General features: G+C 43.7%; 1 protein-coding gene across 3 annotated transcripts in view; it reads right to left on the bottom strand.

Annotated features, from left to right (window-relative positions):
* Positions 1-11,581: 11,581 nt before the first annotated feature.
* Positions 11,582-18,908, bottom strand: part of EPAS1 (endothelial PAS domain protein 1) — a 112,038-nt gene continuing 104,711 nt past the window's right edge. For 2 of the 3 annotated variants that reach the window (XM_075267021.1, XM_075267022.1), the window contains exon 16: positions 11,582-18,754. In XM_075267021.1, coding sequence (XP_075123122.1) covers positions 18,603-18,754 — 152 coding nt within the window. In that variant the 3' untranslated portion in view covers positions 11,582-18,602. The remainder of the gene's footprint in view (positions 18,755-18,908) is intronic. The other variant, XR_012715288.1, reaches the window with a different exon arrangement.

The following is an 18,908-nucleotide window of genomic DNA, read 5'->3' as shown; positions in this document are numbered from 1 at the left end:
GAGCTGAGTGTGCGCTGAACCATGCTCATCTCTAGTCTGAAGAAATAGTATACTAGTGATTTGTGAGTATGAACCCCTAAAAGTTAGGGTTTGGCTGAACCTGAGATTTTAGTAAAATTTGTAACAAACCAGTTCATCTCAGTTTCTAGAATTTATGATGTTATGTTTTAACCAACTAATTTTATGACAGATGATAACTTCTATATATCTATAACCATATTCATGGAGGCTGTTCTTTATTATATGCATTACATTCTTCCTATATGAATAATACAAGCCTATATACAAAGCCCCCTGAAAGCCAGCGGAGGAGCTTCCCATACACAGCCCTTCCCAGTGTCCCCATGTTACTCCTCCTGGTGTGATACAAGGTCATCTGATCTCAATCTGTAAAGGTAATAGATTTGCAGAGAAACCTGGATTGCACAGCTTGAGTTGCTAAGTTGCCAAAACAACACAAAGGCTTTGTTAACTGTAAACCTCATTAGTCCAATTATGCGCATGGGGTAACGAAGCTGAGATTGATGTGACATGACAGTAATGAATCCTACCTCTGACACCAGTGTAAGCAGTGACATAGAAGCCCTGCCAGGCGGACAGGTAAGAGGCAAAGTGATGGTCAGGACTGGAAATCAGTCACCGTCATCATCGTCACCATCATCATCAGTAAGGTATAAGCTTTTTGCTGTGTGAACATTTGGGGAATAAACATAAGCGGATCATCGGCTTATCCGTGGACACTTTGTACAGTGGTTTCTATTTCTGAGCCTTTTGTCATTGGGATTATTATGGCCAGTACACGACAACAACGTCGCTCTGCTACGACAGAAATAAATTGTTCCAAAATAATTAAAGGGAAGTTCCATGTTCACACCCAATTCTTTTGTTGTTCCAGTGTCCACAAAATGCAAAATAAAATAATATCCTTCCATACTTATCATCTGTGAAATAGGTAAAATTAGGATGTTTACGTCCTGCCCATCTCACCTGGATCTGCTGGGTTAATTTATCCATGTCCCCTTTATTGGGTCGGATCATGACTGCTTATATTTGCCAAGATCATTGCTGAAAATTAGGGACCGTTCTGCAAATTTAGTTGGCAACTTAATCAGTTTTTCCGATTTGTATCTGCAATTCCTAAGCGTAGAATACGTCTCCATTTTAACAGACTACAAAGTAACTGTGTAGTCAGGTCCTGCAGTTTGACTTCCTCCATTTGCCGTGTGGCAGGAGGCATCATCTTGTGGAAAGCGGCCACTATATTAGAGAGTACTGCTCCCATGAAGGGTCTACTCGATCCGAGCAATGTTTAGGAAGAGCTGTGCCTGAGTAACATCTAGAGATGAGGGATCGAGTTCACAACGAAATGGGTTTGTAAAGAATTTACCAAAATTTGGGGTTTTACCATTCACGAATAGGGTTGCACGGTCGTGTGTGATCTTTTTAGGTGGGATCGAGATCGGTGATTATTTCCCACAATGCTTTGCTACTGGCCAAGCATTGTGGGAAAAGCTAACAATGTTAGCCTTCACACTGAGTATTGTATACTCAGTGTGAAGGCGCCGCTGCAATTCCATAGGAATGAATGGAAGCAGCCGGCACACAGCCTTAACCCCCTGCGCGCCGGCTGCGTCCATTCATTCTAATGGGAGACTAGCTAACATCTCTAGTAGCTACTTACCTGCAGAGATGGCTGGTCCGGTGCCCCGTGTTCTCGTTCTTCTTCGCCTCGCTGCCCCCGCCTCCCAGGTTAGTGTTAAAGAGCTAGGAAGAAGGTGGGGCTTGTGGCTTAGGAGAGTATGGGAGGGTACAGGGCAGGGAGACGTGATATCTCCCCTGCCAGTACCTGCCCACACTCTTGTAACCTGGGAGGCGGGGGCAGCGAGGCGAAGAAGAACGAGAACATCGGGCACCGGACCAGCCATCTCTGCAGGTAAGTGGACACCAGGGGGGACTAAGTAGCCAGAGGATTAATAAAAAATCACTACACAGCGTGGATTCTAACAATTAAAGCGTTCAATTGTTAGATTCCATGCCGTATAGTGAATAGAATTGTTTTTAAAATCCGATCTCCGATTAGTAAAAAAAATCCCATTGACTTGTATTGGGATTGGAATTGGGATCGAGATCGGGTTCGAATGAAAAATGATCGGAAATCGGATTTCAAAATCGATCCTGAAAAGTCAAGATCGGCTCAACCCTACTCACGAACCATTATCATAGTCTAGTCTAAAAAGTGGAGTTGGATTAAATAAAAATCAGATACTCACCTCTCTGTCTCTCCTGGGTATCTGGGCTTCTTCCTCAGCGTCCGGTCTTCACTCTTTGATCCAGCGTTATGAGGTTGTCGGTAAAGATGCTTGAAGAGGCCTCAGAGTACAATAGTAGCATTTCCATTTTGGACTCAACAAGTTTAGTTTGATCTAAAACTTGTGGGCGAACCAGGGGACGTAACGACCGGGGTAGCGACTGCCACAGGGCCCAGGACATCAGGGACTACCACTGTGGAGATTTATTTTTTTGGTGGATTTTATTTTAGGTAACAGGCCCTATTTACTTACCGATCCCGGCTCCTGCTCACAGCCACCGGAGCTTCTCCTATAGCAGATGCCACTATGAACAGGAGCCGAGATCGGTAAGTAAGGCCGTGGGCCCGTGAACCTCCAAAACACTATCATTATACTCAAGGGGGGGGGGGGTCTTTTCAGACCCCTGTGTATAATGATGGGAGAGGAGAGGAGAGGAGATGAGACAAGACTTACCTCTCCTGGTTCTGGCATGCTTCTGGTCGTGACGCAAGCCTCGGCTCAAGTGACGTCTCCTCCATCATTGAAGATGGCCAACATCAGCAGGAAAGGCTCTGGGGCCCAGGAGACGTAAGTAACAGTGTTTTTTATGTGGTCTGAAAAGTCTAAAGTTCGCCATGGGGCTCCGCCATTTCTAGTGACACCACTGGGGCGAACCTTACAAATATTTGTGAAACAAATCTCACAAGCTTCATCCATCAGTAGTAATATCCATATCAATGACAGGATCCAATGTTTTCCAGCAGGACATTTCCCACACCAGGACAGACACTGCTTCTGGTCCTGGTGGCATCTTTTCCCCAGCTAGACACATTGTATACACATAATGTAAATGAGAACTTGATTCATTGGGTAAAAAAGTGGTAGAAAATCCAGCGTCAAACCCGGCAGTAGAATCAATCTTCAATAAAACATGGCTTTTATTGCAGGTCCAGATAAAATGTTACATCGTAACAAGGAGGAGGCAATAGATGGAACACATAAATTGGCTACGCGTTTCAGGACAAAACGTGTCCCTTCCTCATGGAAGACCAGTATTCACTCCTTAGCCCCATCACTGACCCCCATGATAATGTCCCCAGTTCACCGACTAGCCTTCCTTGAAGCACTTTTGGTAGGTAATACCCACTGTATGCTGAGAAAACCCCATAAAACCTGCCACATTGGAGATGTTCTGATCCAATCATCTACCCATCCCAGTTTGACCATTGGTGGAATCTTCTACACCAGTTGCCAGTAGACCCCCAGGTCTAAATGTACATCCAAAGATAGGACATGTAGCTGTGAGGGCATTATGCACTATTCTGACACTATGCCATAAATGTTGCCTATGGGCAGATCAGCATACATTGTATCCTATGGTGTGAACGCAGCCTTATCCGTGCTCTGATCTGTTGATTTTTCTTTCTCTTTGGAAATCCCCGAGTTCTCTCCGCAGCCGCCTAGATCAGAATCTAACAAACCAGATGAGCCGGGATGCTTGGCATGACTGTTGTACTTGTTTTGTGTTCACATTACCTCCAGCTGGGGTTTGGAGCGTTGCTTCAGGCCGCCCTTCAGCCGAAACAAAAGATACGAGGGATTATTGTATCTAACACTTGGAAAAAACATTTTACCTTAATCCTACAAAGTTTTTGGTTTTATAGTGTTCGCAGCAAAAAACTAGATGAGGGCGACTGCAACCTAAATAATAACTGCAGAATATTAGAGGAATAGGCAAACCTCCAATACCTCCAATACCCAAAGAAGAAAAGAGAAATGTAAATTGTATCAATATTCGGTGTGACCTTTGCCCTTTGCATTCCATCAGTTCTTCTCGGTACTTGCAAACAGTTTTTGGCAGAACTGGGCAGGTAGGTTGTTCCCGCCGCAATCTTGGAGAACTAAGCCCGGATCTTCTGTGGATGTTGCTCGCTCCAATCCGTCTGTCTCTTCATGTCATCCCAGACAGACTGGATGATGATGAGATCAGGGCTCTATCTGTGGGGGCCCGGATCATCCCTTCCAGGACTCCTCCTCCAAAGGGCAAAGGTCACACCAAATATTGACTCGATTCCTTGTTCACTTTGGTTTGTCAATTAACCCTTTTATTTCTGAACGCATTCTTACTTTGCAGCATTTTTGCCACACTTGCCTAAAACTTTTGCACAGCACTGTAGGAAACTTACAGTATACTTACAATTATTGAATAATGGAGCTCAGAAACAGCAGCGTCAGATTCTCTTTATTTTTTGACCATCATTTCTTTTAAGATTTTTGCACCTCTCAGGTACATAGTTTCTGTAATGAGAGTCCAGGAGAGAAGACGGATTTTGGGGAACAGGTGCATTGGCTTTATTTGCACTCATAAAAGTGTCACAGATAGGGCTAGTTCACACGTGGGCAAAGGGGAGGTTTTTGACAGCGGAATTCGCTTCAAAAACCTCTCCTTTAACATGGTAGTCTATGTAGACCACTAGCTTTTTTTTTCCTCCTAGCGTTTTCCGCCTGAAGAAGCGACATGACCTTTCTTCAGGCGGAAAACGCCTGAAGAATTGCATAGAAGTGAATGGGAGGCGAAAACCGCGCGGTACAAAACCGCGCGGTTTTTTGCACAGAAAACCGCGCGGTTTTTTGCAAAAAACCGCGCGGATTTCGCCTGCAGTTTCTATAGCACATATAGGAAAAAAAAACCCTAGCGAAAACCGCTAGCGAAAACCGCGTCAAAAACCTCGTCAAAAACCTCGTGGAATGCAAAAAACAGCGTCAAAAAAACTCCTCGAGGTTTTTTACCTCGCACAAATAAGCTAGGCGGTTTTCACGTGTGAACTGACCCATAGAGAAACCTTTTCCAGACAAAATTCGGCAGCAGCGAGCGCCCGATCCAAGAGTGAAGAAAGCCCGCACTTGTCCATTCACGTGGCTGCGCTGTCTGCCGTGATTTGCTTGTTAATTCACAGAGCGAGAACTGGCAAAGCAAACACAGAAGGAATTGTCTCCCCTGAAATGATTCCACATGAAGCTCAGAGCGGGAATGCTAATGCCAAGCAATAACTAGAGCAAGATACATCTCCCATCATCTACCCAGCTGCCACCCCCAGCACATTCACATCATGGGGGTCTGTATCATACGTGGGGTCTATGGATGTCTGTAAGGTGTTACTGGGTAATAATAGAATACATGATAGATAGATAGATAGATAGATAGATAGATAGATAGATAGATAGATAGATAGGAGATAGATAGATAGATAGATAGATAGATAGATAGAAGATAGATAGATAGATAGATAGATAGATAGATAGATAGATAGATAGATAGGAGATCGATAGATAGATATATAGATAGATAGATAGATAGATAGATAGATAGAAGATAGATAGATAGATAGATAGATAGATAGATAGATAGGAGATAGATAGATAGATAGATAGATAGATAGATAGATAGATAGAAGATAGATAGATAGATAGATAGATAGATAGATAGATAGGAGATAGATAGATAGATAGATAGATAGATAGATAGATAGAAGATAGATAGATAGATAGATAGATAGATAGATAGGAGATAGATAGATAGATAGATAGATAGATAGATAGATAGGAGATACATAGATAGATAGATAGATAGATAGATAGATAGATAGATAGATAGGAGATCGATAGATAGATAGATAGATAGATAGATAGATAGATAGATAGATAGATAGATAATCCCCTTGATATTGAACATGCCCAAAGACTAAGTGGCCAATTTCCACTCAGAGAAAAGTTACAGTTAGTGATGGAGATTAGAGATGAGCGAACAGTGTTCTATCGAACACATGTTCGATCGGATATCAGGGTGTTCGCCATGTTCGAATCGAATCGAACACCACGTGGTAAAGTGCGCCAAAATTCGATTCCCCTCCCACCTTCCCTGGCGCCTTTTTTGCACCAATAACAGCGCAGGGGAGGTGGGACAGGAACTACGACACTGGGGGCATTGAAAAAAATTGGAAAAAGTCATTGGCTGCCGAAATCAGGTGACCTCCATTTTAGACGAATAGTGGATTTCAAATCCGGGTCATATGAGAATGTGAACTTTGTGACTATGAGACAGGGATAGCTGTACAGGCAGGGATAGCTAGGGATAACCTTTATTTAGGGGGGAATGTTATTAAAAATAACTTTTTGGGGCTCTATCGGGTGTGTAATTGTGATTTTTGTGAGATAAACTTTTTCCCATAGGGATGCATTGGCCAGCGCTGATTGGCCGAATTCCGTACTCTGGCCAATCAGTGCTGGCCAATGCATTCTATTAGCTTGATGAAGCAGAGTGTGCACAAGGGTTCAAGCGCACCCTCGGCTCTGATGTAGCAGAGCCGAGGCTGCACAAGGGTTCAAGCGCACCCTCGGCTCTGATGTAGGAGAGCCGAGGGTGCACTTGAACCCTTGTGCACCCTCAGCTCTGCTACATCAGAGCCGAGGGTGCGCTTGAACCCTTGTGCACACTCTGCTTCATCAAGCTAATAGAATGCATTGGCCAGCGCTGATTGGCCAGAGTACGGAACTCGACCAATCAGCGCTGGCTCTGCTGGAGGAGGCGGAGTCTAAGATCGCTCCACACCAGTCTCCATTCAGGTCCGACCTTAGACTCCGCCTCCTCCGGCAGAGCCAGCGCTGATTGGCCGAAGGCTGGCCAATGCATTCCTATGCGAATGCAGAGACTTAGCAGTGCTGAGTCAGTTTTGCTCAACTACACATCTGATGCACACTCGGCACTGCTACATCAGATGTAGCAATCTGATGTAGCAGAGCCGAGGGTGCACTAGAACCCCTGTGCAAACTCAGTTCACGCTAATAGAATGCATTGGCCAGCGCTGATTGGCCAATGCATTCTATTAGCCCGATGAAGTAGAGCTGAATGTGTGTGCTAAGCACACACATTCAGCACTGCTTCATCAAGCCAATACAATGCATTAGCCAGTGCTGATTGGCCAGAGTACGGAATTCGGCCAATCAGCGCTGGCTCTGCTGGAGGAGGCGGAGTCTAAGGTCGCTCCACACCAGTCTCCATTCAGGTCCGACCTTAGACTCCGCCTCCTCCGGCAGAGCCAGCGCTGATTGGCCGAAGGCTGGCCAATGCATTCCTATGCGAATGCATACTTAGCAGTGCTGAGTCAGTTTTGCTCAACTACACATCTGATGCACACTCGGCACTGCTACATCAGATGTAGCAATCTGATGTAGCAGAGCCGAGGGTGCACTAGAACCCCTGTGCAAACTCAGTTCACGCTAATAGAATGCATTGGCCAGCGCTGATTGGCCAATGCATTCTATTAGCCCGATGAAGTAGAGCTGAATGTGTGTGCTAAGCACACACATTCAGCACTGCTTCATCAAGCCAATACAATGCATTAGCCAGTGCTGATTGGCCAGAGTACGGAATTCGGCCAATCAGCGCTGGCTCTGCTGGAGGAGGCGGAGTCTAAGGTCGGACCTGAATGGAGACTGGTGTGGAGCGATCTTAGACTCCGCCTCCTCCAGCAGAGCCAGCGCTGATTGGTCGAGTTCCGTACTCTGGCCAATCAGCGCTGGCCAATGCATTCTATTAGCCCGATGAAGTAGAGCTGAATGTGTGTGCTTAGCACACACATTCAGCTCTACTTCATCGGGCTAATAGAATGCATTGGCCAGCGCTGATTGGCCGAATTCCGTACTCTGGCCAATCAGCACTGGCTAATGCATTGTATTGGCTTGATGAAGCAGTGCTGAATGTGTGTGCTTAGCACACACATTCAGCTCTACTTCATCGGGCTAATAGAATGCATTGGCCAATCAGCGCTGGCCAATGCATTCTATTAGCGTGAACTGAGTTTGCACAGGGGTTCTAGTGCACCCTCGGCTCTGCTACATCAGATTGCTACATCTGATGTAGCAGTGCCGAGTGTGCATCAGATGTGTAGTTGAGCAAAACTGACTCAGCACTGCTAAGTCTGCATTCGCATAGGAATGCATTGGCCAGCCTTCGGCCAATCAGCGCTGGCTCTGCCGGAGGAGGCGGAGTCTAAGGTCGGACCTGAATGGAGACTGGTGTGGAGCGACCTTAGACTCCGCCTCCTCCAGCAGAGCCAGCGCTGATTGGCCGAATTCCGTACTCTGGCCAATCAGCACTGGCTAATGCATTGTATTGGCTTGATGAAGCAGTGCTGAATGTGTGTGCTTAGCACACACATTCAGCTCTACTTCATCGGGCTAATAGAATGCATTGGCCAATCAGCGCTGGCCAATGCATTCTATTAGCGTGAACTGAGTTTGCACAGGGGTTCTAGTGCACCCTCGGCTCTGCTACATCAGATTGCTACATCTGATGTAGCAGTGCCGAGTGTGCATCAGATGTGTAGTTGAGCAAAACTGACTCAGCACTGCTAAGTCTGCATTCGCATAGGAATGCATTGGCCAGCCTTCGGCCAATCAGCGCTGGCTCTGCCGGAGGAGGCGGAGTCTAAGGTCGGACCTGAATGGAGACTGGTGTGGAGCTATCTTAGACTCCGCCTCCTCCAGCAGAGCCAGCGCTGATTGGTCGAGTTCCGTACTCTGGCCAATCAGCACTGGCCAATGCATTTCTATGGGGAAAAGTTAGCTTGCGAAAATCGCAAACTGACAGGGATTTCCATGAAATAAAGTGACTTTTATGCCCCCAGACATGCTTCCCCTGCTGTCCCAGTGTCATTCCAGGGTGTTGGTATCATTTCCTGGGGTGTCATAGTGGACTTGGTGACCCTCCAGACACGAATTTGGGTTTCCCCCTTAACGAGTTTATGTTCCCCATAGACTATAATGGGGTTCGAAACCCATTCGAACACTCGAACAGTGAGCGGCTGTTCGAATCGAATTTCGAACCTCGAACATTTTAGTGTTCGCTCATCTCTAATGGAGATGTGTCCCATGGTTACCTGTGCTGGGAGCATTAGCACTTCTCTGCTTTATTTCTGCATGTGACATCATTATATGTTTTCTTCCCTATGCTGTCATTGTGTACAGTCATCTTTTTATGTAAATTATTTCTGTGACATCACTGTGTGTATTATCCTGTACTGTGACATCACTGTGTGTATTATCCTGTACTGTGACATCACTGTGTGTATTATCCTGTACTGTGACATCACTGTGTGTATTATCCCTGTACTGTGACATCACTGTGTGTATTATCTCTGTACTGTGACATCACTGTGTGTATTATCCCTGTACTGTGACATCACTGTGTGTATTATCCTGTACTGTGACATCACTGTGTGTATTATCTCTGTACTGTGACATCACTGTGTGTATTAGCTCTGTACTGTGACATCACTGTGTGTATTATCCCTGTACTGTGACATCACTGTGTGTATTATCTCTGTACTGTGACATCACTGTGTGTATTATCCCTGTACTGTGACATCACTGTGTGTATTATCCCTGTACTGTGACATCACTGTGTGTATTATCTCTGTACTGTGACATCACTGTGTGTATTATCCCTGTACTGTGACATCACTGTGTGTATTATCCCTGTACTGTGACATCACTGTGTGTATTATCTCTGTACTGTGACATCACTGTGCGTATTATCTCTGTACTGTGACATCACTGTGTGTATTAGCTCTGTACTGTGACATCACTGTGTGTATTATCCTGTACTGTGACATCACTGTGCGTATTATCTCTGTACTGTGACATCACTGTGTGTATTATCTCTGTACTGTGACATCACTGTGTGTATTATCTCTGTACTGTGACATCACTGTGTGTATTATGTTAACCATTTGCCTTTCTTGTTGACACCAAACTCTTGTAGTGATGGAATGAGTCCCCAATCCAACCTGCGCTATTGCGTCCTTTGTTACATTCGATGCCCCTGTATAAGAGATATAGACAGCCCAGTGAGCAGAGACCAGCAGGGAAGATTAAGGTGATGGGGATTTAGCAGGTATATGAGGGCTCTCTTGATTTTTAGGACATTTTCCCTATGACTTAGTCTTGCCTATTTTGGGTACGTGCAGGTTCATACTCTCATAAACATTTCAGCGCAGTCATTGACTCGAATCTACGAAAGACTCACAGCCCACAATGAAAGATCAGTATACTTTAATATTGTATCAGTGTCAGAATACATTTCTGTATCAATCACTTTCCATACAGTGAAAATCGCATCAAATGTAGCCAGATAGTGTTTAAGAAATCACAAAGTCTGACGTCAGGCGAAAAACCAGCGCTCAGATTGTCTGCTGTCGCTTAGTAAACCGCTGTGGATATCCATGTGCTCGATACTTAACGAAACAGACGGGAAAACAACATTATTCAAGTTTGATTAACCCTTCAAGTGCTTACACCAATAACCCCACTAACCTGCTAAGGACACTACACCTCTCGGTGACAAGATTCAGCGGACGTAGCGTTACACACAATTCATTTGGTTTAATCTCACAACAATCCTTTTGCTGGGAAAAAAAAGGCACAAGGACGTTCAAGACGCTAAAAGGTGTCAATAGAGACGAAGTAAGACATTGAGGCGCCACATAAAAATATAGACTAAAGGATATATTACAGTATATAGTGCCTGTCTCCTGCCCACAGAGTCCTATGTACGGAGATGTAGCCAATGGTTTCACCGGGGGGGGGGGGGGCTCATTAAATCCTCATGTTATTAAGGAGGACCTTAGGGCCGATTCACATCTGCGTTCGGGCCATTCCGAATTCCCAAGTCAATGGGACACAGTTTGGGTTTGTAGTTCAGGTTTCCTTTAGTGTAATAGCAGCGTGTTATGCACCAAAATCCGTGAACAAAGTCTTAGGAACAAGGTTACGTTTCAGCCCATAGAATTGTATTATGTATCCATACAACATAAATAGAATACAGTAATGGGCCTGAGCCTTAAAGGGAGTGTTCCAAATTTTTTTTAAAAAATAGCTTATTTCTTCCCAAGATAAGGCCACACCTGGGATAGATAGGTTACTGTCACCAGACCCAGCATATCACCCCAGCCCTGCAGATAGATAGGTTACTGTCACCAGACCCAGCATATCACCCCAGTCCTGCAGATAGATAGGTTACTGTCACCAGAATCAGCATATCACCCCAGCCCTGCAGATAGATAGGTTACTGTCACCAGAACCAGCATATCACCCCAGCCCTGCAGATAGATAGGTTACTGTCACCAGAACCAGCATATCACCCCAGCCCTGCAGATAGATAGGTTACTGTCTCCAGAACCAGTATATCACCCCAGCCCTGCAGATAGATAGGTTACTGTCACCAGAACCAGCATATCACCCCAGTCCTGCAGATAGATAGGTTACTGTCACCAGAACCAGCATATCACCCCAGCCCTGCAGATAGATAGGTTACTGTCACCAGACCCAGCATATCACCCCAGCCCTGCAGATAGATTGGTTACTGTCACCAGCATATCACACCAGCGGCACAGATAGATAGGTTAACTGAATCAAATAGTGTTTTCCCCTAGTGAATCGCTGCCTCTATTGCAGAGATAACTTAGTTTTTGTCACCATGCAAATGAGCACTTTGGAGCAATAAGGGCGTTGTCATTGCTTCTAAGACATAAGCAGCAACACCCTCATTGCTCCGTAGAGTTCAGTTCAATATTGACACAAACGGTGATATCTCTGCAATAGTGGCAGCGATTCACAAGGGGGAAACAGTGTTTGATTCAGATGACCCTAACCCATCTATCTGCAGGACCGGATGATATATTGGTTCTGGTCAGACTCCCTTCCATTGTAATTGTTATAGTTTAAAAAAAAAATAGCTTTGCAAATTTTCAGACAGGTCCAATATTATTTGTATTGTCCATATACTGACTGCCTCTACTTTCGGGGCTAACAAGTATATATAAAAGTGAAGTACATAAGTCCTGTGGTTAATATTGGACTCCAGTGAGCGATTTCTATACATAGTTACCTGATCTTTAAAGCCTGGCCTGAGAATGGAGATTTAAGGCTTAAGTGTCAAAAGGGAAAAAAATACAGCATAAACCATAAAATCCCAGCCTGGCACAGCACCGACTGAGGGTCCTCCAATAGGCCCAGGACCTAACACAATAAGGGTCTAACAACAGACACCCATATTTGAAGAGTACTATGGTCAAATTCCAAGACGTTGTTGGAATCGTGAGATCTGTTGGGCCCAAGGAACCTCAGTCCGACACTGCGCACCTCTACTCCTTGCACTATGGGATTACGTTAGCCTTCAATTTCCTCTTGACCAGGTAGTGCATAAAACCTATTGCTAGGACACCTCGTTCCCACCCCTCCCTTATAGAATCTGAAGGCACATATTACAAAGGTAAAAAAAAAAAAAAGAAAAAAAATTCTATATAAACTTTTATTAAACAACTTTAATTTAAAAAAGAAAGATAGGTAGGTTAACGTCAAGACACACAAAATGGTCAAAAACATCTACAATTGTCCAAAAATTGCTACATAATACATGTGTTACGCTGGAACTAAAAGTTGGGGCTCACAAACTATGGGCTTGACAAATTCTGGGTTTGCCCCCAATCTGACCATACGTTTGTTAAAGGACCATACTTTCCAAAAAAACGACTAGAATAATTTTTCACCATTTTTAGAAATTGTATTGTTATTGGAAATTTAGTGTCAATGCCCATAGATCTCCAGATACAACAACTGTGCAAAGGCTACAATTGTATCGTTACCAGGGACTGTCTATTGGGGCATAGGGATGTCATGGGTCACCATTAGTGTTGATTCGAATAGTATTCGAAACATAGTTTCGAATACCTCGCTCCCATAGGAATGAATGGGAGCCAGCGAAAAGCAAGGGGTTAAGTGCCGGCCGCTCCCATTCATTCCTATGGAGCGAGATCTTCGAAACTAGAGTCTTGAATACTATTTGTTCATCTCTAGTCACAATCTATTATCCTAAGGCTCTACCCAAATGGTGTCCATGATCCATAAAAAGGTAGAGTACACTGCACTTTTTCGCGACTTGGAAACACAGCTCCGTTTTAATGGACTCAACTCCAATGGGTCAATGGAAAAAAAAAGGATGCCACTCTAGGCGGCAAAAAAACATGGCCGAGAATCAGCATGGTTGTGTGACTATAGCCTAAGGGGAGATCTGCTGCCAAACAGCTTACTCCGCCCGCCCATGCATGACATGATCGACCATTCAGATGAATGGGTGGCAGGTAGTACTACATTTGGCCTTCCATTTTATCAGAATTGCTCATTTTCCAAAATTTTTGAGTCCATGAGAACTGCTACTTGTTGGCGGATCTCCATCCCGGCTCATACAGTGATTCACCCGCCACTGTCATGTCCATAGAGCCTAAGGCACTATGGACATTGTAACAAAAAGTGCGACCTGAAGATCTTTGGTCGCGCTATGGGAGTCCTGGCCAAAGTCTCCATTTAGCCCCAGCCATGTAATTCTCCTTATTGGGACCTTGTCTTTATTTAATCTCCTCTTACAAATGGGGGATTTTAATTTTTAGCAAAAATATGTCAAATTATGTTTGAGGACAATGGAAGGGAACCTGCACCTCTCTAACAAATGTGCAGCTACATCTCCACGTGTGACATGTAACATAATGCAACTTATAGAAGTAAAAGACACAAACTAACAAGTCCCGATATAAAGTAACTAAGACATCAAAGTGCAACAATATAATTACCCAATAATCTACAAGGCGACTGTACTAATATATATATTACTTTATCTATTATATGTATCCGATATAGAATCTATAGAGTTGTTTCCAGGGTAAAGTTTCATGAAGATTCTACTATATAGGGAAAAAGTGAGTAAGAAAATAAGATTCCAGGCTCTGACGACACAGGGTTTGTTTTGCAGTCTGTTACCATTGCGATACATAGCTTTGCATACGAGCTCTAGTTTATATTTTGGATGCACTGGAACAATATGGAGTCCGGCATAGTGTAACATACAATTATTCTAAAAACCCTTATTACAATGTTGCGCAGTGACCTTGATGATTCTTGGGAAAGAAATAAAACATGATTGTTAAATTAAAGGGTTTCTCCCAGACTACTAAGTGAATGGTGGATACTTAAAGGGGTCCTCCAGGATTAGAAAGCCAGATCTCAACTTCCTCTTTTCAGGCAGTGACATCATATCTGTTGGTCACATGGCCATGGTGCAGCTCAGGCTGTATTCAGACCTTTGAGTTGGTGGATTTCGTCCCCCATTCTGCTTGATAAAAAGCCGGACCCCATTATGGTCTATGGGTACCTCGGCTAACTGCTTTTTAAGCGGATTGGGTTTCGGTTTTTCGGGTCCCTAAGCGGCTTTTGGATTTGATGTCACTACCTGAGAAGAGGAAATGGAGGTCTATCTGAAAAGAAGCCTCATTTTATAACCCTGGATAACCCCTTTAAGATAGGCCTTCAAAATCAGATTGGTAGGCGCCAGGCCTTGGCTCTGTACGCCCCTTACAGCTCGGTACTTTTGGTAGCGGCTGTGTCTGGTACCATTAGGGTCCGTTCCCACGATGTAACGCGGCGCTGATTCTGACATGTAAACCCGTGTCGGAGTCAGCGCTGCAAAACAGAATCCCATTGACTTCAATGGGTTCCGTTTAGCGCGCGGAACACATTGAAATCAATGGGAGGTTTTTTAACCCATTGACTTCAATGTGTTACACGTGCTAAACGGAAGTCAATGGGATTCTGTTTTGCAGCACTGACTCTGACACGAATTTACATGTCAGAATCAGCGCCGCGTTACATCGTGGGAATGGACCCTTACTCAGTCCCATACCTATGAATGGAACAGAGCTGTGATACCAGGCACAACCACTACTAAAAGTACGGACTGTGACTGGTATAAAGCTAAGGGAGCGGACCCCTACCAATCTTAAAATGATCCCTATTCTTAGCAGATGCCATCAATTTTATAGAGCCGTTGAGGAAATTCCTGAATCCCAAATCTAACAACAATTACAATGGCAAAATGTATATAGAAGTCCTGTGACCGGGCCTGTTAGCGCCCCCAATAGGGTTAGACCACCCACTGCAGGTAATACAACTTTCCAGAGTGGGACATGCTGAATTTTCCAGGATTGCTTTAAAAAATTTGGGACCGTGCTGGTAAATTTGGGAAAGTTGGCAACTGGTACTGAACCTAAAACCTGCACCTTGTCATATTTAAGGGGTCAATGAAAAAAAACCCAAACATATCTTGTATTCTAGTCATTGTGTCCTTCACAGCGGATTGGCTGAGAGATCGTACGGTCCCACTCTACAAAGTCGTAGGTCTTAGTAACGGCACCCACTTGCTCAGATTTTCGAGCCATCTATGATGCACCAGTTTTGCCAAGTGCTAACACTTACCACTAAGCCTAATAACAGACAATAAAAAATGAGCTTGGTGGGTTTCAATGGTCTAGAACAAAGTGAACCCCTTATTTTCAATTATTTACAAACTTCAGGTGAACTTTACATTGAGGACAAAGTCTCCAACTCCGATAGCCTTCAGATTGGAGACCACTGCAGTTAAGGCAACATTCGGGTCTATCACCCCTTAAAAGACCCCTGAGGATGAGCAAAATCCACCCTGAATTAGATCATGCGGAGTTAAGGAGCGGGCATACTATTGCTTTATACATCGGCACGTTGACTGGTAAGACCCAGCTAGGGCCGGTTCCTGAGAATGCCAAGGGCCATGAGGCTATCTGGGAATTGGCCACCAAATGGTACTGCTAAATGCTGAATACAACGCCCTTGCTAAACTATTGCTGTACGACCCAACTATTTGCACTTGAAGAGCTATCAACTGATACAGGTTAAGCTATAAAACAGTTCCGAGACCCTGAATCACGTAGGTGTATACACTGTATATAGGTAGATATACTCATATAATAAAAAAAAGAGATTGATAGCATCATGCAGTCATAAAGGGTATTCAGTATATTGCATGGCAAAGTATATCCGTCACTTACAACGAGGGTAGTCGGCCATTCTATAGGCTATCCCACCACAAGAGTAGTCAATGGCCACCCTCGAATTGTACATGAAGGACGTGTTTTAGGATTAACTGCGTGGTAAACAGAAAGATTGCCGCTATAAGGTGTGATTAACGTCATTAGTAAATTCCTTTGGATAGACTGTATAATGCCTCATACATCAGCCGAACAATAACCGCCGCTGCTACATTTACCAAAAATAAAACCAAAAACATCCTGTCGCATGAAAAAATAAAATGTACAAAGAAACAAAAAACAAACAATAAAAGTACTGTACCAATAAAAAGAAGCTTTACCTACAAGATTAAGGGTTAAAACGCAATATATGTTAACAGTCTATACATACAGATCATATAAGGATAGTCATGGTCAATTGTGCAATGTTACACGTCCCCTGTAGATCATCGCTGACCCCCTCCCCCGTAGACCGCTACATTAGTAACAATGGGATAGTAGCTAAATAGTATAGAAAATAAAACACGGGTCTGTCAATGCGAATCATATACAGCAAAGTGATTGGTCATTTGCCAACTTTTTGGAAAAAATTTTGTGCAACAGCCACCAATCACATTGCAGGTTTCATCTTCCATTGGTTGCACTCGGTTCCACATTTTATTTAGACTAGTTTTTATACATGTCTCCAAGTGTTCCTATGTAATAGTCAGTTTTATATTGTAAATATATATATATATATATATATATATATATATATATATATATATATATATATATAGGCAAGCTTAAAGGGACGCTAAAGTTGGAACATCAAAAGAAATACAAGTAACCAGGAACGCTTCCTTAAAGGGGTTCTCTGCTTTGGATAATGCCTACTTGTTACAAGGGTCCCTTTACAATAAGCTTACAGGAATCCACAATGATCGACTGTCATCTGTGGGATCAGCAAGTGTACATGTTCCCTGCAGCGCCACCACTGGATAAAGAAGGCATTGCCCATTCAAATCAATTGGTGTAATGCAGGACAGGACCCTCCAGAGTGATAGATACTCTCTTGAAACCCAAGAGAAGAGGATCCTGAACACCAGACCCTAATGGGTCAACTCACATGATGAGGGGCCAAAGATTTGATATCAAACCAAATATTCTACTTGGTCTTCTTCTCTGACACCCTAGTGTGTAAAACTGGATGTTTGGGAAGTAAGAAGGGCTTTGGCTACATTGGTGACCAAGCAAGGTAAACCCTGCACAGACAAGAAGGCACAACTAGATCGACTTGTAGTTTGAGACCTTTCCAACAAGGTTTGTTATTTCTTTCTTTCCAATTTTAGTGTCCCTTTAATATGGTGGTCAGGATGCTGTGAAAAGAGGTACCATATAGATAACCAATCCCTGGTCCCCTACTATATTCAGGCAAGACCAGTCTACTTCTTGGTGTCCGTAGATTAAAGAGGACGCACCAGCAGGAGGATCCTCTCCAAATAACCATTTGTTACTTAGAGTTTTAGGTTGTAGCTCCTCGTGGGTGTTACCAGTTGGGAATGTACCATCCCTCTATAATTCCTCATGGGTGTTACCAGTTGGGAATGTACCATCCCTCTATAATTCCTCATGGGTGTTTCCAGTTGGGGAGAGGAACTCACCCCTCTAACAAGGAGAATATTAGCACCCAGTTGTCCATTTATTCATTCATTTTTAGGAGGAATTACAGAGGAACGGCTACACATCGAGACATGATGATCCGAATTTGGAATATATGGAGGTGAACGAGTGGTGACGGGTCCTCTTTTAATCTCTACGCTGCTCTTTGTTGTACTCAGATAGGGAAAGGACCCGGGATCGTGGTGGGGACTTCAACACCAGAAAATGGCTGTTTTTTTATTGGTCACAATGTTTACGGGAATGTCAGATGTGCTATAACTTTGCTAGTATGGCATAAACAATACATAATTGCAAAAATTAGAATTTTCCTATTAGCAACAGTAACAAATTCCATCTTCTCTAGGAATTTTGTACGATAAACACGATATATGCACCATCGGATCAACTGTGGCCACTTACAAAAATATAAGTTAATTTTACACGGGTATAAGCGTGTGTAAAACATACTATACTATACAATTTGTTATTAAAATAAAGAAAAATACAGCAGGTAAAAACATATATGCATATCTTATCTTTTAATATGATGCCACTTCAGTAAGGCCACTATTTGGTAATGTGAACAGAGTTCCGTAGTTGTGAACAAATTCGGTAAAATTCTTATCAGTGATAGAGACTGTCTACTTGAAAAAAAAAAAATAGGTTGAAAAACTGAAGCCTTGGATATGAAGAGTTTACAAGTCGAGGAAGAATTTGTCTGTCTTCAGGTGGTCTGGTCCAGTGCTCTGAGTAGGTCCCCGCCTTGCAGGAGGTTGGAATTGCCCAGTACTGGCACATTGACCTCACAGTCATATCTTGTCAATTCTGGCAACAGGTAAGGCTCGTAGGATGGCCCGATGAGACGGTTGGTCAGAGCTGTAATAGGACAAAGGCAAGAATCAATAATTGGGACTTGAATCCCGTGATCTACGGCATCAGAGATGGGTTTTTACGAAGAAAATTTACAATTAATGATGGAACAATTCCTCTTAGAAGTCATGCTTGCCAGTCCACCACCTTGGACTTGACC

Source organism: Leptodactylus fuscus, chromosome 3 (assembly GCF_031893055.1).
Source record: "Leptodactylus fuscus isolate aLepFus1 chromosome 3, aLepFus1.hap2, whole genome shotgun sequence".
In the NCBI taxonomy this organism is placed as follows: domain Eukaryota; kingdom Metazoa; phylum Chordata; class Amphibia; order Anura; family Leptodactylidae; genus Leptodactylus; species Leptodactylus fuscus.
The sequence above is the reverse complement of the archived record's forward strand: the minus strand, read 5'-3'. Positions and strand labels throughout refer to the sequence as shown.